The sequence below is a fragment of the Marmota flaviventris genome, chromosome 10, assembly GCF_047511675.1.
Source record: "Marmota flaviventris isolate mMarFla1 chromosome 10, mMarFla1.hap1, whole genome shotgun sequence".
NCBI classification, from domain to species: Eukaryota; Metazoa; Chordata; class Mammalia; order Rodentia; family Sciuridae; genus Marmota; species Marmota flaviventris.
The window spans coordinates 12,589,323-12,617,056 of NC_092507.1; the positions used below are offsets into that span (position 1 = coordinate 12,589,323).

The 27,734-nt window shown below is 64.2% G+C and overlaps 1 protein-coding gene across 1 annotated transcript; it reads left to right on the forward strand.

Annotated features, from left to right (window-relative positions):
• The first annotated feature begins 261 nt into the window (after nt 1-261).
• Padi1 (peptidyl arginine deiminase 1) lies at nt 262-27,527 on the forward strand. Its single transcript, XM_027951922.2, has 16 exons — nt 262-353; nt 12,298-12,478; nt 13,237-13,309; nt 13,876-13,937; nt 14,877-14,994; nt 15,075-15,200; nt 16,238-16,410; nt 16,507-16,610; nt 17,390-17,513; nt 17,729-17,836; nt 19,145-19,296; nt 22,937-23,081; nt 23,873-23,966; nt 24,403-24,482; nt 25,128-25,253; nt 27,294-27,527. The coding sequence occupies exons 1-16, from the start codon at nt 262-264 to the stop codon at nt 27,525-27,527; spliced, it is 1,992 nt and encodes a 663-aa protein (XP_027807723.2).
• The last annotated feature ends 207 nt before the right edge of the window (nt 27,528-27,734 follow it).

The following is a 27,734-nucleotide window of genomic DNA, read 5'->3' on the forward strand; positions in this document are numbered from 1 at the left end:
CTCAGAGAGGCCTCGGGTGCCTTGTCCCTGGTCCCCTTGATTGACAGCCTGTGAATGAGGAGGCTGGGCGGGGAGCCAGGAGGTGGGGACTGGGCTCAGGTCGGCTAACCAGGTCGCAGGGTGAAATTAAAAGGGAGGAGGAGAGGGCCAACCTGTCAGAACTCACACTCCTTCCTGGTGGCCAGGTGCCCAGGAGAGGAGCTGGGGAGCTGGGGTGCCTTGTGCCCGAGCTGATCTTGGAGGCTGGGAGCAAGGGACAGGATGGCCCCGCAGAGAGCGGTGAAGCTGTCCCTGAAGAAGCCCACTTACGCTGTGTGTGTGGCGGGAGTCGAGACGCTGGTGGACATCCACAGGTGAGAGCCGGCAGGTGCCCACCTGGCTGCAGAGGGCTGGGCTTGAATGGGGGGCCCCAAGGCAATGGGGTGGCTTCCTGGCAAATAAGCCGGGCCCGTTGGAGGGTGCGGGAGGCTGTTCTGACAGCAGGGAGGGCGGAGTTGGCTGCGCAGCCCGGGAGGAGGGCCAGGGTCTGGCTGTGTGCAGACAGGCTTTGGCTCCTGGGCCCCGGGTCGGGACTCAGCTGCAAGCCCCAGGGCCAGGCTGCAGGGTCAGGGCTCTGGGCTCCGGGCTCTGGGGGAGGACGGACTCGCTGGGAACATCAGAGGGAATCGTTGCTCAAGCTCGAGAAGCAGGCGAGCTGGACCCCCCCTGCCCTCCCTCAGTTTCTTGCCAACTCCTCTCCTGTCCTCAGTGAGGGGCGTGAGCGGCCATTTGGTCCTTGGAGGCCAGCCAGGGGCGACGAGGTGACTGGGATCAGGAGGGAGTGGCTAGAAGACAATCAATGACTTAGTATAAGAAGTGTGAGCCTGGAGCCCGGGACCTGGGCTTGCCATGAGATGCTGGTGGGAGAGGTGTCTGGGAGGGGGTGATGGAGGGATGGAGATGACGGCGGTAGAGGTGGTGATGATGGTGGGGGTGATGGAGATGGTGATGGTGGGGATGATGGTACTGGTGATAGTGGTGGGGATGGACCACGGTGGGATGGTGATGGTGGTGAAGGTGGGGTTGATGGTGACAGTGGAGATGGTGATGATGGTGGTGATGATGGTGATGGTGATGGTGGTGGTGGTGCTGGTGGTGGATGGTGATAGTGGAGATGATGGTGGAGATGGTAGACACAGTGATGGCGGTGGGGATGGAGATGATGGTGGGCATGATGGTGGGGTTGATGGTGGGAACGATGGTGGCGATGATGGTGTCGGTGGTGATGGTGGAGTGGTCATGGTGTCCGTGGTGATGGTGGAGGCCATGATGACATCTGAGGGGAAAGTTGTAGCCTCGGCTTCTCCTACTAACCTAGATCCTCCCTGAGTGGTGAGACTGCCCCTGAAGAAGCCCCCTTACGCTGTGCGTCTGTGGCAGGAGTGGAGACACTGAGGGAGCTGGACCTGGTGCTCTCTGGGGGACTGACAGACTCACTGCGGGCTCCATCCCTGCTGGGCTAGAGAGACTGGATCCTTGGCCTCTGGGGGTCCTGGATGAGAGTTCCCCTCTAGCAGGACTGGGGACTGGGGACTGTCACCAGGCAGGACCTGAGCTCCATAGTCCTCTGGGGTCTCGGTCCTTGCTTGCCCTGTGTGGTGAGTGAATGCTGCGTCCAGCTGCCGTCTGGCCTCAGGGGAGCCGCTGCCCCAGAAGCCTTCCCCCTCCCTCTCTCAGGCAGTGGCTTGAGGCCCCCGTGACAGGGCTGTGGGAAGAGCCAGGAGCCCTGGAGGCCAGACCCTGTAGGTTTCTGCTGGGGGCCTTGATGGGGAGGGGCTGGTTATCCTGGATCTGTGTGGCCAGTGGAGATCCCGTTTCCTCCTGTTCTTTTAGGGCTGCCAGATTTAGTGAATAAGTAAATAGATGCCCAGTTAAACTTGAGTTCAGTTCACACACACACACACAGAGACAGACACATATATATTATATATACACTTTGTGTGTGTGTGTGTGTGGTGCTGGGGATGTACCCGAGGGCCTCGTTCATGCTAAGCAAGTGCCCTACCGCTAAATGCACCCACAGTCCCAAATAATTGTTTTAACATCTGAGTGGGTCACACTTACACGACAAGCATCTGCCGTTTAGCCGAAGCCCGGGTGGACAGCTAGGCAGCCTCCGATTCCTCTGACAATCCCACTTGGACACGGAGACGGGGAAGGAGTCCCTAATGGGCTCCCACCTTCCTGATTGGCCCTGTCCTCATCTGGGACATGGCTATTTCCTTAAGTCCTTGTCCTGCTTCTGACTCAGGCCAGAAGCACTTGACAGGAAGCTGGCAGGGCTGAGCTCTGGTTCCGGTTCTGCTGGCCGACTTATTTCCAAGGCACTAGCCCTCTCTGGGCTTCATTCCTGAGCCCCGCAAGATAAGCTGGGTCCCCCCTGCTATTCCACAGGGAGGTAAACACTTAGACCCCAGAGGTGGACAGACAGCTTCTCATCCTGGCTCTGGTTGTTCGTGGCTGTGTGATCTTGGGCAAGCTGCTGCACTTCTCTGAGCCTGTTTCTGCACTTGGCAAATGGGGAAACAGGGACCTTCATGGATCTGGGGGAGGATAGATGAGACCAGGCACACACGGGGGGCCCTTGTGTGGCGGGTGCCCTGGCAGGGAGGGGTCATGCTCTGAGGGCTCTGGGGGCTCCTCCTCTGCGTCTGTTCTTCCCATCACTCCTCGGAGGCGGGAGGGGAGGGGACAGCTCTGGGCGTGTGTGGTGGCACAGGGCATGCTGTCTGTGAACTCCCCAGGGAGCACCAAGCCCCCCAGCACCCTCCAGAGCTGGAACTGGGTGGGAGGCGGCCCTGGGTCCTGAAGTGAGCACACGGGAGTCTCTGCCCGGCAGCCTTTGGAACCTTCACCCGGCGCCACGGTGACGAGGCCATGGCTGCTGGGAGTCTCAGCCAGAGCACAGGAGTCCCTTCTGCAGCCCTGGGGAGGGACCCCCTGCCATGAGGTCTGCAGCCTGTGGGAAGGGGGCGGCCACAGGTCCAGGCTGGGCGGACGCCAGGCTGCACCTGCTGATGAGGGTTGAACTTGGGCTTCCCCGTCCCCTCGCTGGGTGCCCGGTTCCAGCTGGGGTCGAGTGAGGGGTTTCCAACTGGCCTTGGTGCTCGGAGCGGGGAAGCCCCCAAGAGGAGGCGTGCTGGTCACCTGAGCTCCCCCGGGGTCTGGGCCCTCCAGGAGATGGGCGTGCAGGGTGACATCACCGGAAGTGATTAATTCCCCAGGGGCTGCACGGGCAGGCAATTTGGAGAAATGTTTGTGTTTGGGGTAATTGTGTGCCCTGGGGTAGCCCAGCCCAGAGCCCTTAGGATTCCCCTGGCTCAGCAGAGGCTGCAGATCCCGCCCCTCGCCCCAGCAGGCGAGGCCCTGACCCCAGCATTCCAGTGGGCTAGCTCACTACCCTGACCCCAACGTCCCAGCCGGCTACTGCACTGACCCCGACATCTCAGTGGGCTAGCTCACCATCCTGACCCCACACCCCAGCAGGCTATCTCCACTGACCCCCACACCCCAGCAGGCTAGCTCACCACTTGACCCCTCCCTTCAGTGGTCTAGCTCACCACCCTGACCACCCCCCTCAACACAGTGGGCTAGCTCACCACCCTGACCCCCTCCTGCAAGGAGACCAGCTCACCACTCTGACCCCATACTCCAGGGGGCTAGCTCACCACCCTGACCATCCCCCTCAACAGAGTGGGCTAGCTCACCACCCTGACCACCCCCCTCAACACAGTGGGCTAGCTCACCACCCTGACCCCCTCCTGCAAGGAGACCAGCTCACCACTCTGACCCTATACTCCAGGGGGCTAGCTCACCACCCTGACCACCCCCCTCAACACAGTGGGCTAGCTCACCACCCTGATCCCTGGATCTGGCCAAATTGCTCTGGCTGTCCTGTTCTTGCCTGGGGACCTTAGGTGGCCTCAGAGGCTCACACCGGTTAGGAATGGGTGGGCATCTTGGAGACTCCACTGGGGGGTCCATCATGGCTCTCCCTGTGTGTCCAGAAGCCAGAACAGGTCCTGGGGAGAATCACGTGCTTGGAGAGGGAGAGGGTGACGGGCAGGGGATTCTCCAGGACATTCTCCTGGACCTTCCTGCGTCTGCTTCACCCCAGCAAAAGCCCCAAAGCAAAATAGACCCTTCAGGTCGGCGAGGGGTGGGCTTCTCTAGAGGGAGGATGCCGGGCCTTCCCAGACAAGCCACCCCACAAGCGCATTTCCTGGGGTTCCCTGGTGCAGGAGGTTGGTGGAGGCTGCGGTGTGCCTATGCCCCTGCTGTTTACACTGAGCAAATGAGTGACTGTCACTCCACAGAGGGACAGTGAGGCGTAATTGGAGTCCTCGTGAGGTAATGACAGGGTTGGTGCCCACCCTGGTCCCGGTGACTGACAGGCTGCGGGCGCTGGGCGGGGACGCCCTTCTCCTTGCTCCGGTAGCCGCGTGGCCGTGGCAGGAAGGACACCCTTGTTTGGAAGTGATGTTCAAAGGTGAGGGCTGGGGTTCCTGGAAGGTCTGAGGCTGCGTGAGGATGTACCCAGGGCCCTGCAGGTCCTGGACCTCTCCTGTTCCTGAGCCAGTGGACCCTGGAAGGTTCCAGGTTCAGGGAACGCAGGGCTGCTTCTCTGCTTGTGAGGTCACTTCCGCAGTCTCCCAAATGCTCTCCTCCCCCTGTGCTCCCCATGCTCCGGTCGGCTGCCGGCTCTGCCAGTGGTCCGTGCCCAGCTGAGGAGGCTCGGAGGGGAGCCCCAGCCACGGGCCAGGCCAGGGGCACCACGCTGACTGGGCTTCTAATGGGTCAGGCCTCTGACAGCCTTTTCAGTGACCTCTGACAACAGGACGGCTGTTGGTCGTGACCGCCAGCTAGGGTCAGTCTGGTCTTCGCAGGCTGTGTGAACCCGAGCCAATCACTTGGCCTCTCTGGGCCTATTTCCCAGGCTGGGGGGTGACTTTGCCTCTGTCTGTGCTCTGAAGTTGGCAACTTGATTTTTCCCATTTGCAGATGAGGAATTTCGTCATGCACAGAGCACAGACGTACCTAGGGCAGGGGAAAGCGCCCCATGATTCAGGGCCCGCTCTCTCAGGACGCTGTGGCCCCCAGCCCCTGCCCAGTGAGGGATAAACAGCTGCCCCTTCCTGTCTCCATGCCTGGGCAGGCCAGGCTCGGCTCAGGGAAGTCCTGTTGGCCTGGGTCCTCCTGGGATCCCTGGGCGGGCCCCGTCCTGGGCAATGACAGGGCATGAGGCACCAGCAGTGATCGCTATCTCGGGGCAGCAGAGGACGAGCCACGCCCGTGTGCTAGGCTTTGAGAAGACACTGCGGCGTGGGGCTGGCCTTCCTGACCCCTGTGCCCCTGGCCAGCCCCAGAGGGGCAAGGGCAGAGCTGCACCTCCCATTGCGGCCCGCTCACCTCCCCAAGGGGAAGGCCAAGGGCCCATGCTCTTTGCCTGAGGCCGTCTCACAGACGCCCCAGGCACCTGCCCCGCCCCGCTCTCCTGGGCTTATGCCTCCCTGCGGGTCACTGCCTTCTTCCTGGGGGGGGGGGGTAAGACCACCTCAGGACGCTGGCTTCCTCGGTCGCACACCGACTGTGTCTTCTTGGCCAGGTAGGAGAGAAGGGAGGTGCAGGCCCTGTGGCCTCCCTTCCCTAGGTCTGCCTGCACCTCCACACCTTCCCGGCGGTGATGGCCACGGGCAGCAGCCCTGTCTGAAGTGCACACTGCAGTATCTCAATTAAACCTCAGCAAGCCCAGGAGGCAGGAACGACCGCGATCCCCCTTGTGCAGACAAAGAAACAGATGCAGAGAGGTTGAGAGACTTGTCTAGAGTGACACAGCGCACAAATGCCAGGGCTGGGATTGGAACCCAGGTCTGCCTGACTCCAGACTCCGTGAGCTCAACCCCAAGAGACCTCAGTATCTGGTCTCTGTTGCTGGGTGAGTGTGGGGGCGGAATGGGGGCCGGCAGAAGAGGAGCTTTGGGGTGCACTGGGGTCGAATCCCGGCTCTGCCACCCCTGGGACCGCCGTCTGCACCTCTGCCTCTGCACACTGGGGCGGAATAGCCACACCCGCTCAGCTGGCGGCACCCGGGGGTGGAGCACAGGGGAAGGACCCTCTGGACTGTGAGGGACCGCCCTAGGGGGCTGGGCCAGTGGTCACAATGTGTCCCTGGTGCCCCGTGTGATACCTGATGCATGGAAGGGAAGGTGCTCAGGAGAGTGTGTGGGGACAGTCCCCACGCCCCGATGGCGTTCCATGTGCCCCGAGGTGCTGACTTTGGGGACCTGAGTCTGTGGGGCCTGACCAGCTATGGGGACTGGCGGTTGGGGGGCTCTGTGGGCTGGAGAGCCACCGGCCTTGTGGCCCGGTCTGCACGCTGCCATTGGAGTCTGCCCCTTGCCCCTCCTGCCACTTCCCAGCATGGCGCTCTGGACACCTCTGAGGACACATGGCCCCTCAATCCCCCCCAGCTACTGCCCCAGGGCTGGAGATGTCCAGGCTTCAGGGTTGGCCTGGGGGCTTCTCCGGCCTGTGGTTTCCTCCCCTGGAGACGGGATGGTCAACTCCCTGGGTGACAAGATCAGGAGTGACCTCCAGAGCCCCAGGGGCCGGAGCTTCTGGAAGGAAGGCTGCCGCCGGGAAGAGGAAGCGCTTTCCAATGACCTCACTGCCAAGGCCGAGGGGCGAGGGCGTGAGCGGCGGTCATGGGAGACGTCCAAGCACGGAGTCCTGCCCTGGGCAGGGGACTGGCGGGGATGACCTCCCAGGTCCTTTGGACTTAAGGTGTATGCCCACCTGCTGTCTTCTCATCCCAGGACAGGCAGGGACCAGAAGGTCACCAGGGTCATCCTCCTGGCCTGCACTGACCTTTGTCCCTGCAAGGGTCAGTCTGTGGGTGGGGACTAGCTCTGGGGCCCCATCCTGCCATAGGTCTCCACTTCGAGGAACCTGTGCTTCGCAGATTCAACCCTTCCTGCTTCCTTCCTCCGTCCTCCCGGCCTATCTCCTCCCTCTAGCTTGACCCGGGCATGTTCCGAGCGCACAGGCTCATTTTAATATGGGCCAGGACAGCCCACAACAGAAGACAGACCTGCTGCTCCCTGCTCTCTTAGCCAGCTGTGTGGCCAGAGGAAAGTTACTTAACCTCTCCGAGGAAATGTCTTCATTGGTTAGATGGAGACAGTACCACCCCAGGAGGACTGTTGGGAGGCCTGAACGAGACCGTGGGTATGGAAAGTCAAATGTACAGAGCGGGTGCTTGAAAATTCAGGCTCCTTCCCGCCCCGACAGTTCAGGGAAGCACCCACCCATGCCGTGACCTGTGAGCGGGCACACGCCTTGCCCAAGCAAGCTGGCAGGGCCGGGGATTACGCCCAGCTTCTGCTCTCCGCCCCACCCTCACGCCTCCTTTTTTGAGGTTCCTAAGAACTGACTCCATTCTCCCCGTAGCCACCTCTCCATGAACCTGGTGTGACAGGCCCTGCTCTGGGCACGGGGACATTGCAGGGTGAGTCAACACTGCCCTGGGTGGCACAGATGGCCTGCTAAGGGTCACAGGGTGATCTGCTCCGGCCAGACCTGAGGCCACACTCCAGAGCCCACACCATGCTCTGGGGAAGAGGTGGCATCTCAAGTGGGTCTGGGAGAAGCAAAAGATGGCCCCGCCCCTGGGGACCCCGTCTGGGCAGCATGGGGAAGGGTAGCGGATGGTAATGCTCGAGTTCCCTTTCCTTAAAGGGACACTCTCAGATCCACAGCGTCACCTCATCAGGACTTGATCTGGGGGCTGCACCATGAGACACCCGCACAGGGAAGCAGTGGGGGTGGGGTGATGGCAGGAGGGACCGCCAACAGCAGGGGCATGGGGGGGGGGGCAGATCTCACGGTGCGGCTCATCCCAAGCCCCACCTGCCTGTCACTCAATCCATGGCCACGCCCACACCCCTGGGAACCTGTGAGCCCTGTCTCTGAAGCCAGGGTGGGGACCGGAGGGGGGCCGAGGCCATGAGACTCCAAGGCTGCAAAGCGCCACCTGCGGTAACCACCCCTGGTCACCAGCGAGGAGCCCCAGGCCCTCCACCCCTTCCCGGGGACACCCACCATCCTCTCCCACCTGCAGTGACCTGGACCTCTTGGACACCACGGGGCGGGGCGAGGGTGCGCAGGTGGGGCGGGTCTTGAACAGGCCCCTCCCAGAGGCCCTTGGAGAAGCCACGGTCACCCGCTGCCCATCAGTGCCTCCTGCCGAAGGGCTTAGGCTTCTCCCCAGGCTCCACCCTGTTCACCGGGCACCTGCAGGAGAGCGGGGGCCAGCCCCAGAGAGTCCAGATGCCGCAGGAGCTAGTGCGAGGTCCGGGGAGGGAGGGGGCAGGTCTCGGCTGCAGGAGGCTGTGCTGGCCTCCAGGACACAGCCCCTCCCTCCCAGGGCACATGCATATTATTATTATTATTAATAATAATTTCCTACCAAGTCTCCACATAAGGCTTCCTGTGGCCGAGGCTGTTATTCATAGAAGTCAATTTTGCCCAAAGCTGGGATTGCTCCCAGGAGCTGTGTTCTGGGAAGGGCTGTGGGGTGGCAGAGTCCCTGGGTAGAGCAGGTGTCCCCAAGCTGGCCTAGGCTCCTGCCTGCCCACTTTTGCTCTGGGGACTTGTGGCACAGGGTTCTGGTGCGTTCCGACCCCAAGGCAGCCCTGGCGGCTCCCAGGTGGGCCTGACACCTACTTGTTCGTGATGCCATCACCGGGCGCCTGCCCAGGCCAGGCACTGAGCCAGATGCTGGGGGACAGCCGTGTCTCAGAGAGACCAACCACAGAGTTCGCAGCTTTCTGGGGGGAGATGAGCAGAGGCGTCATGTCAGGTGACCAGGGCCGTGGGATAAGCAGGGGCAGGGAGTTCGCAAAAGGTGGACGGGAGGACCTTTCTGAGAGGGAAGTGAGGCGCTGGGCGTCCCGCAGGGAGCTGTGAGCAGAATGTTCCGGACAGAGAGGGTTGCAGCCTCGGCAGCCTCGCGGAGGAGCAGGGAGCCGGGGAGGGAAGGTGGCTTGCAGGGACACGGGCTGGGCGAAAGGTTCTGAGTCAGAGGGCCACACCCCAGTAAACCCATCGAAAGTTGAAAATAAACCCATCAAAACTTAAAAATACCCTGCTCCAGCAAAGCCGGGAACGGCCCAGCCTCCTAGACAGCGCGGCCTAGCCGGCCTCCCGCAGCTCGGAGCTCCACCGCCGCCCGCAGCCTGTTTTACCACAAAGGCACAGCATCGCCTGGGGTTTGCCGAATACTCTACCCAGAGCCACCGCCGGGTGGGTGTGCGTCTGCATCATCACAAAGTCAGAACTTATGCGCTGAGCCCTCCTAAGGAAGTAGGGGACCGTTTGCATCTGAGGACAAAGGCGATGAGCTCTGAAAATTCCCAGCCCCTAACGATTCCCTGCTCTCCACCGGGAGCCGTGGGTGGCGGACACAGTGGAGCGCCATTGTCTCTTGGAAACTCCAAGGTGAAAGGTACGGAGCAGAGGACGTGGAGCGGGGCCACACGGATTATTCACACCATGGAAAGGGCCAAGGCCACAAGTGAGAGCTTCGTGACATCGTCTAGATGTAAGGAAGGGACGGAGGCCAATGACGCAGCCGAAACTTGGGAGTGTGTCCAACCATCATGCGGGGGGACAGAAAACCCCAGCAGCTGTTCCCAATGCCATCTGATTCAGCAAGGAAGTGACTCTCGTTGATGAATGAGCGACACTCGCCAGACACCTTCGAAACAAAAATATCAGCCCGTGATCAGGTCGCACTTCAGATTCAGCGACAGCGAGTTTACTGGGACCAGCAGGTTGGGGAGCAGCATGTTTGTCAAATCGTGGTCTAAACCGCCAACGCAGCTTGTGTGCGGTGACAGGAAGCTTCGTGGAGCCTCGCACATCTGACGAGAAAGAGTGACGCGCGTGTGGCCTTCAGATCTGTGCGCCGTGGGACGCACACACTTCATCTCAGCAAATCTGTGTAAATGCGTGTGTATGCGTAAGAAGTCCTCCGAAGCCAGTGCTGCTGCAGGGGTCAGCAGGGTGGGGCAGCGGGACAGGGCAGCTGGGGACGCCGAGGCCAGGCAGAGTCACGGGAGAGCAAGCAGAGCTGCGTCCTGCAGCCGGATGGTGGGGATGTGTTTCAAGAACACATGGTCATGGGGACCAAGGTCAGCAAGCAGAACACAACCAAGGACCCTGGACTTGGTGGCAGAGCAGTGCTGGTGGGGGGTCAGGGAGGCGAGTGGGTAGGTTTTGGAGGCAGTGGGGGCTGCCGGGGATGCCCAGCTCCTGAATTTTCCCAAGAAAGGACGGCCCGGTGCGGTGCGGCGGGGTGGGGGGGGGAGTCGGGTTTTAGGATGGGGACGTGGCTGTGCAGGATGTGGGAGAGGGAGAAGGGACCGTGACCTTGGGGCCCTCGCCTGCGGAGGCCAGGTCTTGGGCAGGATGCCAGGCCATTTGTCCCTTGTTCAGGAGGGCAGTGGGGACGTGCGCTCGGAGGCAGGTGTGCTGGGTGACGAGGTGGCGGGGCTTCGGGAGGGAGGGGAGGGGTGGCCCGTGTTCCTAGGACTCAGCAGAAAGCGTCTCCAGAAAGGTGGCAGGACAGCCAGCGGTCACATGTCCCTGGAGGTTAAGGGTCGGAGTCTGGGGGCCACCTGGGCGTGGGCGCTGGTCCACTGCGGCTCGAGTGGCAGAGGAGCGAGGGGCCAGGGCCTTGGGACCAGAGCAGGGAGTGACCACCATGGGCGTGGGACAGTCAGTGAAGGGAAGAGGGACCGGGCAGGGAGGGACGGGGAGAAGTGGGAGGCTCAGCCGCGGTCCCAGTGCGCGGAGCCCTGAGGGGTTGGTGCAGCAGGTGGCAGTCACAGCAGGACACCGGCAGCGCCTGCTGTTCTGGGTGACGACAGAGTGTGGGGTTCACCCAGGGGGCAGCGAGGTCGGAGGGGGACAGCAAAGGTCACAGGACTGGGCAGCCAGGCTGGGGTGTGCTGTCCACGTGGCCATTGAAAGAAGCCAGGGGAGGGCAGGCTGGGGACAGTGGCAGGAGCCGCCCCCTCAAGGGACCAGGACAGAGTGACCGTGGGATAGGTGGTGGCACCTAAGGTTTCAATTCACACAGGGGATCACGGACGAAGGAAAGAAGCCATCTGGGAGGGGACAGGGAAGTAGGAAGCGCCCTGCCCACCGGGGCCAGGGGCCGAGGGGGCGGGAGGAGAGGCCGTGGGGACAAGGTGGCAGGGCTGGGGGACAGAGTGACCGTGGCAGGGCTTGGGGAGGATGTGATTTTGGTAGGTTCTTGGGGTCCGGGAAGGGTGGAGGCGTATGTAAAAGGACCCTCCAGAGGCATCTTGGTGGTCGAGTGGACGTCTCTACGGGGACCGGGCTTTGGGGGTGGCCTTGAGGCTTCGGCTTTGCCATGGACGTGAGGGAGTGACCTTCCCTCCTGGATCCTGGCAGAGGTGCCCAGCCCTCTTGTGTGGGGTGAGGAAGGACAAGCTGCCCCCCAGAGGCCCCGCTGGCTCCACTCTCCGTGTCCTGTGGCCTGAGTACGGGGCACTCCCCTCCCCAAAGCTGAGGCCAGGAAGGCCGCTCCCAACCCGCTGTGCTGAGGTGGCTGGCGGTTCTCTGGTGCCCCAGGGCTCGGGGGTATAGGTGGCTGGAGAGAAGTGGCACTGGGTCCTGGGTGGATCAAGTGCCACGTCCCCAGAACCCCCTGCGGGGTCTGGGAAAGTGAGCATCCACTCATGTGTTAAGAGGTTTATTGAGCACCTACTGTGGTGCCAGGCGTGCGATCCCAGGATGCAGCAGGGAGCACAGAGCTGAGCTAGCCGTGGAGATGGACCCTAGCCAGGCAGGACCAGGGATCCCAGCAGGGTGAGGGGACGGGGCAGTGGCCAAGAGGGTGGGGCAAGGTGTGGCATTAAATGGAGTGGTGACGTCCTCGCAGAGCCCTGAAATTTGAGAGAAGGAGCCTGGTGTGTATCTGGGGAAGAACATCCTACCTAGAGAAAATGGCCAGTGCAAAGGCCCTGCGGCAGCCCAGCCTGGCGTCTTTAGGGACCAGCAGGAAGGCCGGGTGGCCAGGGCAAAGTGGGCCTTGAGGGCTGGGGTGGGAGTGGTCCCTAGACCAGCTATGAGGGGTGACGTTTGGGCTGCCTGGCAGCCACACACGCCCCCCGCCCCGTGGCCACCCTCCTGGGTCCCTGGGCCTCATCCTCTCTCCCTCCTCTGCAGTGATGTGCCCAAGGGCGCCAAGAACTTCGACGTCTCTGGGAGCTCCAAGTTGGATATCTTTGTGGCCTACGATTCCACACGGGTGACAGAGCCTGCGGGCAAGGCCCCCTGGCCCCTGGACACCAGTGTGGAGGTCATCGTTTCTGCAGACAAAGCCAGTAAGGACTTAAATGACCTCAAGGTAAGAGCCCATGTCCTTAGAGTGAGGGGCTGAGCCCACCTCGCCCCACCCCACCGAGGGAAGAGCTGCCCACAGCGCCATCCACCGTCACCCCACGTGTCCCTGATGCAACTCCACGGCCACCAAACCTGGAACCCCCCCCCAGCCGCACAGCGGGGCACTGTGGGTCCCCCGTGAGCCCCCGCCTGCCTGTCACCTCCACTCGGGACCCACGTCACCCCCGCACACGGACCCCGCAGCCCCCCTCCCTGCGCAGCAGAACCGCCTGAGCCCTGGCTGACCACCTGTCCAGGCGCCTGCCCTGGGGGCCACAGCCCCTCCCCCGCAGGCAGAAGCCAGGCCCAGGGCTGACGGGGACAGGGCTGGGAACCTGTGGCTCCGGTGTCCTGCTCTGTCAGGGCCTGGACGGCCTCCCTGGCTCACGGAGACGCCCTGAGCAGGACTTGGCTGCGGGGTCTGCAGCTCGGGAAGGCCCCTGGCCTTGGGCCGTGATCGTGGGGTCCCCTCCACTGAGGCGGCTTAGAGAGACCACGTCGCCCCTTCCCTGTCCATCTCCTGCCCCTCCATCCCCGGCTTCCCAGTCCAGCTGAGAAGGCGGCTCTGCGCCCAAGCCAGAGCCCAGGACCCTGGGGACCCCGTGGCCCTGGGCTTCCTGTGCCGGCCCTGCTGCTGGGCAGGGCTGTGGGAGCGTCCCCTGTCTGCGCCGCGGTCTCTGGAGGTGGCTCTGCAGGTGGCTGAGGGCGGACTCTGCCCCGCAGGTGAAGGTGGCCTACTTCGGGGAGGAGGGGGGCGAGGCCCTGGGCCGCAGCGTGCTGCTCCTCACTTGTGTGGGTAAGTGCCACCCTGCCGTCCCCGGACAGCTGGCTGTGCCCGGGTCCTGAGGGGCCCTCGGCCGGCTTCCTCCGCCTCAGAGGAAGGACTGACCCTTCCGCCCACTCTGGAACCCCCGGGGTGGACACCCAGCCAAACTCAGGGCCACGGGGTCTAGAAACTTCCGTCCAGAGACCAAGGGCCTGAGCCACGGGAGGCCTCCTTCACCTGGAGCCCACACAGGCCCCGACTGGACGCCAGGATCCACAGCTAGGCCCTGAGGCCACTCGGCCCCTTCACCCAGAGCCAGGGCAGCCCACTCTGAGCCCCCAGCTGCCAGGGCTAGGGGCCACCGGCATGTGGCCTGCGAGCCCAAGGCCACCCACAGGATCGACGCAACACACACAGACTAGCAGGTGACTCGAGAGCCAAGACTTGAGTGTCACCTGGACCAGAACCACAGGGCCTCCCAAGAGTAGGGGACGGTCCCCTGGGCTGGGCTGGCTGGTCCTTCCTGACCTGGGGACGGGGCTTGCCAATCTGGACCTCACGGGGGTGAAGATGGGAGCCCTGTCCACCCTTCCCAGATGTTTCCCTGGACGTCGACACTGACCGCGTCGGCAAGGTCAGGAGAAGCGGCCGTGACAAGGTGAGGCCCGCCCGGCTACCCCAGGACCCGGGGCTGGCCGGCAGACCTGGGGCGGTCTCGGGTGGACGGGGCCCTCCTTCCACAGGGAGATGGATTCCCAGGGCCGTGGCCTCGGGCAGCGAGGGAGCCACCCAGGGATGGCACATGGGCATGAGAGCACGGCAGCGTCTTCCCTTGTGACTGCTGGACACGGCTCTCCCTTGCTGCCTTTTCTAATGTGGGAGCTGCATCCGGGCCCCACGCAGGGCGGGTGCTCCATGAAACGTTGATGACACGGCCTCCTGCTAGGGGGCCGTGTAGCCAGCCCAGTTGGACCAGGGAGGGTGAAGAGGACAATGGGGTGGGCTCCGAGCATCACACCACAGGAAGTAGCTGGAAGCTGTCCTGGAAGGGGTGGAAGGAACAGCAGCCCAGAGAGGCAGCCAGGAACACAGGGCTTTGTGGATGAGGTAGAGTAGGCCTGTCGTAGGAGGCTGTGCAGGTTGCTCACTGCACAAGGGTGCTTGGTCTAGGTGGTAGGTGGGAGTATAATGCAAATCATGTGCATGGGGGTGGTATCTATCCTGAGAGGCGGACAACTGTGCCAAGGAGTGCCGTATAGGCTGGCAGTGGCCCTGTGAAGTCATGTTCAAGGTGGGCAGCCTGGCCCCCAGGTAGGGATGAAGCTCAGCCAGCTTTGAGACCATTTCTGGACTTGGCAATGTCAGCCTTGCTCCTCCAATGTCGAGGCTAGGCAAAGTCACCGTGTATGGTTGCTCAGGTTGTTCACTGCACAAGGTGAGGCCTCACCAAGTACGCTAGTCCCAAGTCTAAGGTCCCTCCTTAAATCTTTGAGCAAACCCAGGGGACAAATTCTCCGAGCTCGCCAGCCAGCCCGGGCCACGTGGGAGTCCTCTCTGGAGCCTCCTGCTTCCCAGTGACCTTCCTGTTTTGCCTCAGAAAACCTGGCGCTGGGGCCCTGAGGGCTACGGAGCCATCCTGCTGGTTAACTGTGACAAGGACAGTGACAACTCCATGGGGCCTGACCTTCAGAACAGCCAGCTGATGTCCCTGGAGGGTGAGTGACAGGAGTTGGCAGGGGTGGGAGGGGCCTTGGGGTGGGTGGGAAGGGCCTCCTCAAGGGGCCACTCTCCCCAGACCTGCAGGACATGTCCCCCATGGTGCTCAGCTGCGACGGCCCCGACGAGGTCTTCCACAGCCACAGGCTGGTCCTGAAGGCGCCCTGGCCGGATTCCAGACGGGTGCGGGTCTTCTGCGCGCGCGGTGAGTGGTGGCTGGGTCCCCTCCTCTGCCACTGTGAGGGGACCAGCTCAGCATGGTGCCCGAGGAGGAGGTGCGGGCAGCCCACTTCACAGAGAGGGAGACTGAGGCCCAGATGCACTGTCCACCCCCATGGGCCAGCGGCAGGGAGCAGGGACCCCAGCCCTGGCTTCCTGGGCCAAGTCCCGCCTGTCCCCACCGGACAGAACCTGGCTGCCGCTGGGCTCTGTCCACGCGGGCAGGACAGGGGTGGGGGCCAGCCAGCTGGGCCCTGTCCCCATTCCCTAGGGGCTGGAGTGTGGCTCAGAGGCAGGGTCCTTGCCAAAAGTGCACCCCCCTGACCCCAGCCCCGACCCCTGCTTGCTTTATAACCCGCTGCCCCTCCGCCCTCCTCTTCTCCCTGACCGGGAGCCTGGGGCCCCAAAGGACCCTGGTGGACTGAGGAGCTGGAGGGGAGGCGGGGTCAGGAGCTCTGAGCCCAGACCAGGGCGCGGCAAAGCCCGCTGTGAGCAGAGCCAGCCCGGGGACACCTCCAGCAGCCCCCGCTGACCACGGCCACCAGGTGGCTTCGCCTCCCAAATAGGACCACACCCGTCAGCACCTCCTCCCCTCTCGCCCCTACCCGCCCGGAGCCCTGGGCGACCGCCGGTCTGCCCTGTCCATGGGGACTGACCCGTCGGGCAGGGCCTTGTGCCTGGCTTCATCCTGGGTCCTTGAGGAGCCTGCGGGTGCGGCCTCACGGGAACCTTCTCACTTTCTACGGGTGGACGATGTCCTGTCTTCTGGCTGCAGCCCATTTTGCTCAGATTCTCCCGGGGTGGACACTGGGGTTGTGGTCACCTTCTGTGCCAGGCGCTTTCCTCTCCTTGTCTGGTTTGAAGCTGGAGGAGGAACCGAGGCTCAGAGAGGGCGAGGCCCGAGCCAAGGACACACAGCGGGCTCGGAAGAGCTCAGAGCGGAGCCCTGGGACGCCGTGCTCCCTGCGCCCCTGCTGTCCCCACGCCCCTGCTGTCCCCGGCCCTGACTCTGATCTCCTCTAGGTGGGGATTCGCTCTCCGACTACAAGCAGGTGCTGGGGCCGCAGCGCAGGTCCTATGAGGTGGAGCGGCAGCCGGGGCAGCGGCAGGTCCCGTTCTACGTGGAGGGCCTCGCCTTCCCCGACGCCGAGTTCCCGGGCCTGGTCTCCCTCAGCGTCAGTCTGATGGACACAGGGGTGTGCACGGCGTGGGGGCTGGGCGGGGGCCGTGGCGTCTCGGGGTCCTGGGGTCCAGGCTCCCTGCGGGGCTGCTGAGTCCTCCTCTCCCCGCAGACCCTGCCGGAGGTGCCCCTCTTCACAGACACCGTGGCCTTCCGCGTGGCCCCCTGGATCATGACCCCCAACACCCAGCCCCCTCTGGAGCTCTACGTGTGCAGGTCGGTCCCCCACCTCAGCTCCCCGCCACCTGGACGGGTCCTGGAGGTCAGCCACAGGACAGCTGGGCACAGGACGGCCAGGTGGCCTTGGGCTGTCGGCTGTAGGGACCACAGCATCCCTGCCCACCTCGTCCTGTTTTGGGCTTAGTGTGGGCAGCGGGTCCAGGTCCTGCTGGAGGCCACAGGAGCCCTGGCCCCTCTGTCGTGGGGGACTCCTGGGCCCACCGAGGACATCAGTCCCCGTCTCCAGGGACCCCCCAGGGGCCCGGGTCCTTCAGCCAGCTCTGAGTCTGGGCCGGCCGTTGGTGAAGGGTGGACCTGCCAGCCCTGGGCCCTGGGTTGGAGCAGGGGAAAGGACACCCCGAGCTGGACGCAGACCCAGGGCCGGGGAGGGCGTGGCCAAGCAGGATTGCTCTGCCCACCTGGCCCAGGTGCGCCCAGGTGTTCCTGGGGGCCTCCCTCTGACCCCTGGGCCAGGCCTCTGTGTGAGCAGGGTGGGGGCCAGGTGCCTCCCACTTCTACCCTGACCTGTGACACTGCCAGGGCCACTGTCACGGGCCCCCCCCACCTGTGCTGGTTCAGATGCTGGCCGCCGGGCTCCACGGGCCCGCCCTGCCCTCACACTGCGTCTCCTGACGTGACCCGGGACGTCACCCACCTCTGCCATGGCCCCAGCCTCCCCGGGACAGGGGTCAAATCCGACGCTCCCCTGCAGGGACTGGAGGGCTCCAGGCCGTGGTCACGGTCACCGTGACGCCCCTTCTCCCTGGCCCTTACAGTGTGGTGGACGCTCACGGCTCAAATAAAAAGTTTCTGGACGACATGGCCCACCTGGCCTCGAAAGCCAGCTGCAAGCTGGTCATCTGCCCGCGGGTGGACAATCGGAACGACCGCTGGATCCAGGTGGGCAGGGGTCGCCTGCAGGAAGGGCCTCCGTCCCCCTGGGCGCCGGGACCCGGGGGATACGGCCTGTGTGCACAGCCAGCGCCTGCCCCCGCCCCGTCCTGCTGCTTGGTCCCGGGCCCTCGCCCCGTGGAGGACAGGCTGCCCGCCCCGCCCCGCCCCAGGTCGGCCTGGGCTCACCTGTCGCAGGGCTCACGCGCCTTCCCCCCTCCCAGGACGAGATGGAGTTTGGCTACATCGAGGCCCCTCACAAGTCCTTCCCCGTGGTCTTTGACTCTCCCCGGAACAGGGGCCTGCGGGACTTCCCCTACAAGAAGATCCTGGTGGGTGGCCGAGCGGGGACCCCGGGGGCGCCTCCCAGAGGAGACCCTGCTCAGGTCTCGTGTGGTCCTGGGGACGGAGGCTGGGGAGAGGGGGGCAGAAGGGGGACTGTCAGCAACCTGGGGTCCCCGGGGGGCTTGGTCCGGGGATGCTGATGAACAGGGAACCAGCCCGACTGTCCCCGTCCCCATCCTGGGACCTGGGAGGAGTAGAACACCAAAGTTCTTCTGGGTAAGGAGCTTATTTGGGGGGTGAATCAACAGAGTGAGTGGCCCTGGGGAGACCAAACTGGTTTTTGGAGAGAAAGCACTCTTGGTGAATCCTCGCGGACTTTGCTCTGAAGAGCTGGGGTCTGTCTTCAGATGTTTTCTGAACCCCTGTCGCACGCCAGGCACTAGGCTACCTTTTGTGCACAGGAGGCAGCAGCAGCACCTGCCATCGTGTACTGAGTTCCAGGCACTGTTTCCTGGCGTGCCGTGGGCCAACTCATTTAATGCACTCTGGGCCCTTAATAAGTCCTGTTATGTTATCCGTCTTTATAGATGAGGAAACTGGGGCTCAGGGAGGTTAGGGACCTTGCCCAAGGCCGTGTGGTGAGTCAGGGGTGGCCTCAGTAGACAAGACCAGACAGGCCGCCTCCTGCCTCTGCGGCCCCTGCACTCCGTCCGTCCCCGGGCTCCACGGCCTTTTGAGGGGGTCCCCTGTCTCTGCCTGCTGCTGGGACAGTGCTGGCCCGGGTGGGAGCCGTCAGGAGAATGTCCATGGGTGCACAGAGCAGGGACACTCGCCCCTGCCCGGGGCCAATGACGAGTGAGTGTGTCCACCAGGGACAGCGTGTGGGCGTGAGGGCGGGGACGCCCGGCTGCCCGGGTCCTCCCCTCTCTTCTCTGATGACCTCGACTTTCCTTGGGACTCGTTGGCTGTTCTCCTCCCCGTGTGACGGGGACACTGAGGGCTTTCAGCCTTTCCTCTTCCTGGTGTCACGTGCAGAGCGCGGGGTCCCCAGGCGGCACCCTCCCCGGCGCCCTGACGGTTCTGATACCTTCTTCCTTCGTCTCCGGGACCTTCCTGGCCTTTGATCTGTGACTCTATGGACACGTGCTGCTCCGTTCTCAGACACCTGGTGACTTCGGTGGCCCTTGGTGACCGGCTTTGGTGGCGCGGTGCTGAGGAGCAGGGCTTGTCAGGGTGGGAGGGAATCTTTTCCGTGGTGAGAAGGTCCAGGGAGAAGGGCCGGCCTCCTTCCCCGCTGCCCTCCTGTCCTAACGGGTCCCTCCTGGCTGGGCGGGGTCTTGCTTGTCCTGCCCTAGGGTCCTGACTTTGGATATGTGACCCGGGAGATCCTGTACGCTGGCCCCTCGGGCCTGGATTCCTTCGGCAACCTGGACGTCAGCCCTCCCGTCGCCGTGGGCGGCCGGGAGTACCCCCTGGGCCGGATCCTCGTTGGCGACTGCTTCCCCAAGTGAGAGGCCAGCGGGGGGAGGTGGGCCTGGGGACAGGGCGCCTCGCCACCAAGCCCCCTCTCGCCAACCCCGTGCCTCAGTCTGAGAGGTGGCCTTGACGTCCCTCCTGGGCCCGGCTCCGAGGCCTGGTGTCTCCACGGAACCTCAGGGGGAAGCAGCGCGGGCCGCGGTAGCTGGGCCGCCTGAGTCGTGGGCCCCTAAGTGTCCCCCGTGAAGTGCACCTCGAAACAAGACGGATTTCCAGCTTCTCTGGGATCAGTGGATGAGCCAGGGCGGGGCTCTGAGGCAGGGGAAGGGACCCGTTGACTTCCCCTCCGGGAGCCATTACAGCTGCCGTCCTGGCCACGGAAGGGCCCAAGGTCACCCGTGCCCAGGGCAGGTGACTGCAGGTGAGTGGTGGGCCAGGATACCAGGGACAAGTGACAGGGCAGGCCCACCCTGGAGAGCTGGGATAGGGCAGGAACAAGGTCAGCAGGGCTTAGAGCTCGACAGGTGACCACGTCTGTGACGTCGGGCCACATGGGCCTGCACCCCACCTGCAGGGAGCCAAGAGGGGTGCCTGGGGTTCCCTGCTTCTGCCCAGAGACTGTGCCCGCCACCAGCCCAGGGGCCCCTGTCCCATCTGTGGGGATGGCATGGAGCCTGGGTGAGTTCCACCTTGACCCCGAGCCCTGGCTGGCCGCTGCCAGGCCCAGAGGAGGCAGGCAGAGCAGGGAAGGCCACACAGCCTCACCCGGCGTCCCTGTGGCCCCAGGGCCCTGGACCAGGTGTGGGAGGGTTTCTGGCCCTGAGTCAGGCTGGGGGCGGGGCCTGAGGGTGGCAGGGGCGAGGCGCTCAGCCTGCCGTGACTCACGCTGTCTGTGCCCGCTGGACCCTGCCCACCCCTGGGGCTGACAGGCCTCCAGATGGTCTTGCTGTGGCCTTGGGATCCGAGGGACTTGGGTGCGAGTCCTGGCCTTGCCACTCGCCAGCCTCGCTGTGGGGTCTGTTCCCTGTCCGCTGTCCGGGGCTTGCCGTGGTGCCAGGCCCGTGTAGGTGCTCACTTAATCCACTTAAAAAGGATTGCTGATGCCAGGCTGGGCTGAGGGCACTGGGGAGGGGCCTAGGGACGTACTTCAAACCACACGCCTCAGAGCCCTGTCCACAAGATGAGCCCAGTGACCCCTTCCAGCTACCTGGTCAGCGTCCCTGGGGACAGACCCTCCCCTTAACACCTCGTGAGTGTGAGGTGTCCCTGGCTGTCCCCCCATCCCCCAGCCATGCATCTGGGGTTGGAAGTCCCTGGCCACATACTCTGTGCCAGTCCCATAAAGCTCTGCCCAGGTCACCCCCCGACCCTCACACAGCCCCATCTGCTGGGACGTCACTGTCCCCATTTTACAGACCGGGAAGTCCAGTGACCCCCTTTGTGCAAGAATCTACAGTTCCCATGCTCAGGGTGGGGGCTGGGCAAGGAAGCAGCCCTTGAGGGTCTGTAGGCGACTGAGGCTGACCACACCCGTGGGACCAGAGGGGGACGTCTGGGGCAGCGGCCGCGTGGATGAGTCCTGGAGCCGAGCTGAGCAGAGGGCGCCACGGGGTAGAGGGACCTCCCACCGGGACCTGGAGGCCAGAGTTAGGTCTCGGGAGCCGCGGGAGGCAGCGGTGGAGGTAGCGGTGGACGCAGGGCAGGGATGGACGGGTCCGCCCCAGGCAGGGCTCAGGCAGGCCCCACTCAGGGAGAGTCGTCGGCCACCGCCCTGGGCTCCGAGGCCTCACGACGCTGTCCCTGCCTCAGCAGCCTGGGGACCCGGTGTCAGGGCTGAAGGGCTCAGAGAACACAGGATCAGGAAGGGGAGGCTCTCCAGAGGAGTCCAGGACTGTGTCCCCCTCTCTGGCCTGTGTCCCTACGTGTCTCTGTCACACTGCTGCCCACATACACCCTCCCTGCCCACCCGGCCAGCCTCCCTCACCAGCCTCCCTCACCAGCCTCCCTCACCAGCCTCCCTCGCCAGCAGCAGAGCCAGGACCCTGGAGCTCCCGGGCACAGGGAGGGGTGCCGGCTGGGTGTCCAGTGTGGCGGTGCCCCACCCCATCAGCGGTTAAAAGTCAAGAACAAGACCCTTGGTGGGCAAATGGGACCCTGAGGCTCAGAGAGGGGCAATTCTTGTCTAGGGTCCCACAGCATGTTCACGGTCCAGTCAGAATCCAGCTCCTCTTGGCTCCCAAACCCAAGGTCAGCAGCTGGGGCCACTGCCCTGTCCCGGCCCTGGCTTTGGGCCTTGGCAGCGAGCCTGCCCAAGTTCACTCTTGGCAGGAAGGGGCAGGCCAGGAGCCCACCTAACGGATAAGTAGCACAGGACCGTGACGAGGGTTTGGAGCAAACCTACAGAACTCCGTGTTCCCGAGCCTCGGTTTCTTCATCTGTAAAATGGAGCCGGTGGAGTCCCGCAGCCCCGGGCTCTCCACCCCGCTGCCCCGGGCTCCGAGCATTCTTTAAGCAATTCCGCCCCCTGGTGGCGGCTTTGACGGTGACTCAGAGGCAAAGTCTGATGCCTCCCAGGGCTGGGTCAGCAGGAGTCCCTGCGGCTGGACTGAGGAGGACGGTCACAGGGCTTCAACTGGCCAGTGGAGGGCTCAGGGCTGGCTTCTGCCCTTTGTCTGGGGTCGAGCCACCGTTGGGTGCAGGCCTGGGAGCTTGTCCACGATGTGACCTTCAGCTAGACGAGCAAGGGCAGGACGTAGAAAGCAAATTGAAAAAAGTATCCAAATAGATGGGACGTGTGTGTGTGGCCAGGACGATGCGATGTCCCGGGGGACAGGCGCTCCTGACTTCGGCTGCCTGGTTTGTGAAGTGGGGCACCAGGGTCCCTCCATGCACAGTGCCATCTCCCACAGCAGGGGGGGCTGTCGGCTCCACCGTCCCCTGCTCTAAGCCCCCCTCTGGCCAGGCAGTGGTTCTCAAGCTCTGGAGCACCCAACAGTCAGATGGTCACCAGAAACCCACATTCCTGAGCCACATCCTCCAAGACTGTGAGGTGTGGTGGGCATCAGACCCCGGCCCCCCGCACCACCCCTGTGGAATCGAAGCCCGGCCGCCCAGGCCTGGACGTTGGGAACCTGGGGCTGAGGGAGGGGCTTATCAGATCTGGTCATATTTTGAGCAAAAGCTGTGTGTCCCCTGAGTAGGAGGTCAACCTCTCTGAGTCTGGGCTGGGATGGGGTCTCCATTCCTTTACTAGATGGAGCTCTCTGCAGTGACTCCTTTGAGTCAAGGGACACAATCCTGGTCTTGAGGAAGGTATGGGGGGGGGGCAGGCACCCTGGATGGCGTTCGTATGAAGACCACTTCCTGGGGCAGGGGCTGCCCCACAGCTTGAGTCGCGCTGGGCTGCGCGACGGCAGGGGCCCCTCTGGGCCAGAGTGGCCTGACCGAGGCGCTCTGGCCTCCCTCCTGCGGGGGCTTCCCCGCCGGCCAGGCTCCCATGCGCTGGGCATGGTGTGGTTGGGCCTGGAACCAGGTGAGGTCACCTCAGCAGCCTGAGCCTCAGTTTCCCCCTCTGGGGAGGAGGACCCAGGTGTGTGGGGGTGCCATGAAGTGCCACTGGGTGCCAGCGCGCAGTGGGCACTGGGTGACTGCCCGCTGTCCCTTCCTGGCAGGTCCGGCGGGCGGCGGATGGCCAAGGTGGTGCGCGACTTCCTGTGGGCCCAGCAGGTGCAGGCGCCCGTGCAGCTCTACTCGGACTGGCTCTCCGTGGGCCACGTGGACGAGTTCCTGAGCTTCGTGCCCACCTCCGACCGAAAGGTGTGTCCCACCCCCTCCCCCGAGACCCCTCTGCTCCTGTCTGACCCCAGGGACGCCCCAGGGCAAAGCCACCTGGAACCAGCTCAGCCCTGTGTCCAGAGTGAGCTCCTGGCCAGGGCACCCTCGGTCAGGCGGTGTTCATCAGGGGCGGCTTCCTGGAGGAGGCGAGAGCCTGGGACACTCACCTGCTCACCGCCCACACTCGTTCTCACACCGAGTGTGCGTTCAGAGCCAGACCCTCAGCCAAGAGCCAGGAGTGCACTGGTCCTAGTTGGTGGAGCTTACTGAGCCCCTACTATGTGCCAAATACACCACATACTTTAATGCACGTAACCCTCCGGCCAGCCCGGGAGGCAGGTGCTCTCATTATTGCCCCCATTTTATAGGTAAGGGAACCGGGGCTCCGAGGGGCTGGACTTACCCAAGCTCACTCAGTCTGCAGGCGGCAGAGTGGGGTTCAAATCCAGATGTGGGCCCTGGTGACCACCTTAACCTCTGAGCTCCTCCGCCTTGCAGAGGGGGACGGGGAGGCTCCCAGGGACGGTGGTTCCAGCCCAGGGAGAGGCTGTGGCGGGAGGCCCGGGCGCAGGAGGAACATGCTGAGTTCCACCTCTGTCCCTGGGGGAGCAGCAGGTCGAGGCCGGGGGTGGGGGAGCTGTGGCCTTGCAGGCAGCCTTGGTGGCTGTGGGAGGGACGGAGACGAGCAGGGAGCCCCAGGCACGGCCTGGCCCCCAAGCTTGGCCGGTCTGGGCCAGGGTCCCCTGCACCTGAGCCCCTGCCCTCTGCCCCAGGGCTTCCGGCTGCTCCTGGCCAGCCCCAGTGCCTGCCTCAGACTGTTCCAAGAGAAGAGCGACGAGGGCCATGGGGAGGCGGCCCAGTTTGAGGGTGAGTGTGCTGTGGCTCCTGTCACCTCTTGGGGACACTGCCCTTTTGTCACCAGCCCTGGGGCCGTTGGCCAGCTGTGGGATCAGCCAGGGGTGAGCTGTGAGCCCCTCGATGCCTCAGTTTCCTCTTCTCTTCCTTGGGGGTGGTAATTACCCCCTCCTCGGGGGGGTTTACCTATTGATACTAAATGAATATGAATATCACCTTAATGGCTCCCCCAGAGCGTGGTGGGCGGTCCCTGAGGGCAGCCGGCTGCAATTACAGGCCCCGTGTACCGAGGGCCTTCCAAGGGTCTTATGACCCGTGGCCAGGTCCTCCCTGCCACCCCCGCTGGCCCCCGGGGTTCCCGGCCTCCTGCACCTGCTGCTGGCCCTGGTGCTGGGGTGGGGGCACCCTGGCCTGGGGTCTGTGCCTGAGGCCTGTCATTGCCTCGCAGGGTTAAAAGACCAGGCCAAGAGGAGCATTAATGACATGCTGGCCGACAAACGCCTCAGGAGTGACAGCCTCTACGTACAGGTGACGGTGACGGCCACCTCCCCCAGGAGGGCTGCCCCGACGGCCCCTGGGGTGGGGGGCTGGGCCTCTGCAGGGACGAGGGGCTGGGAGAGCCCACAGGCGGGAGGAGGAGACAGGGCCGTGTCCCGGGAGCGCTGGGGACACAGTCGGGTCTGCTCGGGGAAGGGACCTACCTCCTGGAAGCAGATGGGGCTCCGAGGCGAGGAGTCTGGGGCTCGAGATGTGGGGAGCCGTGGGGTCCTGTGGGTGAGAGTCGGAGGACCTGTGCAGAAGGCAGGGCCAGGGCTCAGGCCGGGCAGGGCTTGCCCTGGGTAGTGCCCACTCGCGCAGGGCACAGGGCCTGGCAGGGGCTGGCGCAGGGCTGTGCTCGGCACGGGGGTGGGGGTGGGGCTGCTGGCCCTCCCTGGAGGTGGCCTCGCTCTTCCCTCACCCGCTGAGGCTGAGCACAGGCGGGAGACGGTGCACATGTGACGAGGCCGTGGTCCAGGTCCAGACCCCAGCTCCATGACCTCAGGCAGGCCTTGTGCACCCCGGGGTCCCCGTCACGGGGCAGCAATGTCCACGGGGCCCCACGGAGCTGCGTGCGGCTGTGGCGCTGGGTGGCCTGGGCAGTGACCCTCGTGTCCTGGCGGCCTGTCCCCCCAGAGCTGCATCGACTGGAACCGCGAGGTGCTTAAGCGGGAGCTGGGCCTGGCCGAGGCGGACATCGTGGACATCCCCCAGCTCTTCTCCCTGCAGGGCACCCGCGCCGAGGCCTTCTTCCCCGACATGGTGAGGGTCCCCCGGCCTGCAGGGCGCTGGGGCGGAGGACAGGCGGCCATGGGCAGGGCCCGCGGGCTGCACCCTGAGGTCCCTCCCGAGCTGGCTGCGTGTCCCAGGGGTCACAGGTGGACGTGGGGGTGCTGTTGGCACCTGTGGGCAGAGGCCAGGACCGCCCCCACCCTGGTTCATCTACTCCCCCAGGGGGTGCTCCGGGGTCTGTCTCCAGCCTCCCTCCACCCTGGACCCCTGCTGCTGGCTCCCCGGTGGGCTCCCGAGCTGGCCAGGCGGGGCAGGCGGTGGCCTCTCCCTGGCCCTCATTCGCTGGGCAGCTGACGAGCAGATAAGCAGGTGTGATCTCACCTGTGTGTCAGCAGGCAGGAGCTGAGCGATGCTATCGGGCAGGCCTGGCCAGAGTGCCCATTACCTGGGAGAGGACGTGGGCCCCGGGGTGGAGGTAGACCCTCCTCGCACACGGCAGGGTTAGCTCGAGACCCCCTCATGGGACAAGGGATGGAAGTGAATCCCGGGGCCGGGTGCAGATTGGAGGCAGGTGGGGAGGCCCCAGGGGGCTCCTGACCTCACTCTGAAGCCAAGACCTCCGGGGCGGGGTCTCTCCCTCCAGCTTGGTGGCCGACTGGGCTGCTGCAGGCTTTGTGGTGGTGCACCCCGGGCTCAGGGGCAGGTTCAGGGGCATCCTGGCCTCTGCCCACTTGAGGCTAGTCAGCACCCCTTGGTCGCAACAACCCCAAATCCCCCCTCCTTGAGGCCCAGTGCTTGAAGGCACTGCTGTCTTCTGGAACCTTCTATGCTGATCACAATGCTCTGGGTACATGGTGCAAGACAGTAGCCACTGCGCCATAGGTGACCAGGGGACACTGAAATGTGGCTCATGGGGACGCAGAACAGAATATGAATGTGACTTACTGTTCACTGACGCAGCCCCAGCGGGGAGTAGCTGCCCCTTCCCCTCCGTGAAGCTCTAAGGAACCCTCGGGCTCTGCTCTGGTTGAAGCTGGGGAGCCCGAGCTCCCTCTGTCCCCTGTCTGCCTCACCCCACCCCATCACGTCCTGGCCCATCAGTGGTCACTGAGGCAGTTCAGGACCAAGGCCACGGGACTGTCCCCATGCATGTGGCCCTGCAGGGCAGGCCTGGGGGGAGGGGCACGGAGTGTGAGGGCCCAGGGTCCAGGGCAGCCCACCCAACACTCAGGGACGAGTCCAGGACCCCCTGGACACCAGGGGCAGCCCCATGTGGCCTTTGCCATCCTGCAGGGCTGAGATGTCCCCTAAGGAGTGGCCATGATCTAGCACCAGGGAGCAGGTCTACAGCCAAGGGAAGCAGAGGTGCCACTGCAGATCAACTCGGTGTCCCCAAGGGCTCCCAGCCCCTTCCCCCAACTCCTTAGCCCCACAGGAGACCCCACTCTGGCAAGGTGTAAAGAGCATGAGTTCTGGTACGAGTTCAAGTTCAAGGTCTAGTCTCCCTGTTCTCTGGCTGTGTGGCCTGGATTGTGTTTCCTAACCTCTCTGAGCCTCAGAGGGAGGCCGTGAGATGTAGTGGCGATACATTGGGCACAGAGAGGATGCTCAGTGAATGTAACAACGCGGGAGGCTGCCAAGGACCGCAGGGCCGGCTGTCGACTGCACAAGCACACCCACCCATGAGGGCTGTGACCCGCGGGCGTGTGGCTTTGTGTTTGTTGTCTAAGTTTCTGGCAGATGACAGCAAAATCTCTTGTTCTAACAAGAACAAGGGATACTGATGTGACAGTTTCTTAAAGACGGAGGACAGTTTTGAAGGAAGGGGTGACTGATGGCCACGTTTACCGTGTACGCTGCCGACGGCCCTGGGCACTGTGGGCGCTCCCCTCCAACCGCGGTCCGTTTCTTCTTGGCCTCCGCAGAGGTCCTCGGGCAGTCCGCAGCCCTGGCGCCCGGGAATGCTGTCCAGGAGCAGCAGCCCTGGGCGTGGGTGGCAGCAGCCAGAGCTCGAGGCCCGCGTGGAGCCTCCACAGCCGCCCAGCCTCGCCCTTGCCCTCTCTCCTGCAGGTGAACATGCTGGTCCTGGGCCAGCACCTGGGCATCCCCAAGCCCTTCGGGCCCCTCATCAACGGCCGCTGCTGCCTGGAGGAGCAGGTGCGCGCCCTGCTGGAGCCCCTGGGGCTGCACTGCGTCTTCGTGGACGACTTCCTGTCCTACCACAAGCTGCTCGGCGAGGTCCACTGTGGCACCAACGTGCGCCGGGAGCCCTTCCCCTTCAAGTGGTGGCACATGGTGCCCTGAGCCCGCCCCGCGGCCCTCTCGGCCTTCCTGGGGGGAGGCCACCAGGGTGAGGATAAGGACCAGGCCGCGCTGCGTCCCCTTGAGGAGCCTCTGCGCCGCCCCCCAGCCCTGCCACCGTGCTGGCCACCACGGCACGGGCTGCAGGGGCGGACACCTCCCTTCCTGGCCTTGGAGAGACCCACCAGCCCGAGGACCGGCCTCCTCCCC

Coding starts and splice junctions, on each gene's coding strand:
- Padi1 (XM_027951922.2), top strand. CDS start 262: ATGGCCCCGCAGAGAGCGGTGAAGCTGTCCCTGAAGAAGCCCACTTAC. Junction 13,310..13,875: donor GCTGCTCCTCACTTGTGTGG/GTAAGTGCCACC, acceptor CACCCTTCCCAG/ATGTTTCCCTGGACGTCGAC. Junction 23,082..23,872: donor TGCCCACCTCCGACCGAAAG/GTGTGTCCCACC, acceptor CCTCTGCCCCAG/GGCTTCCGGCTGCTCCTGGC.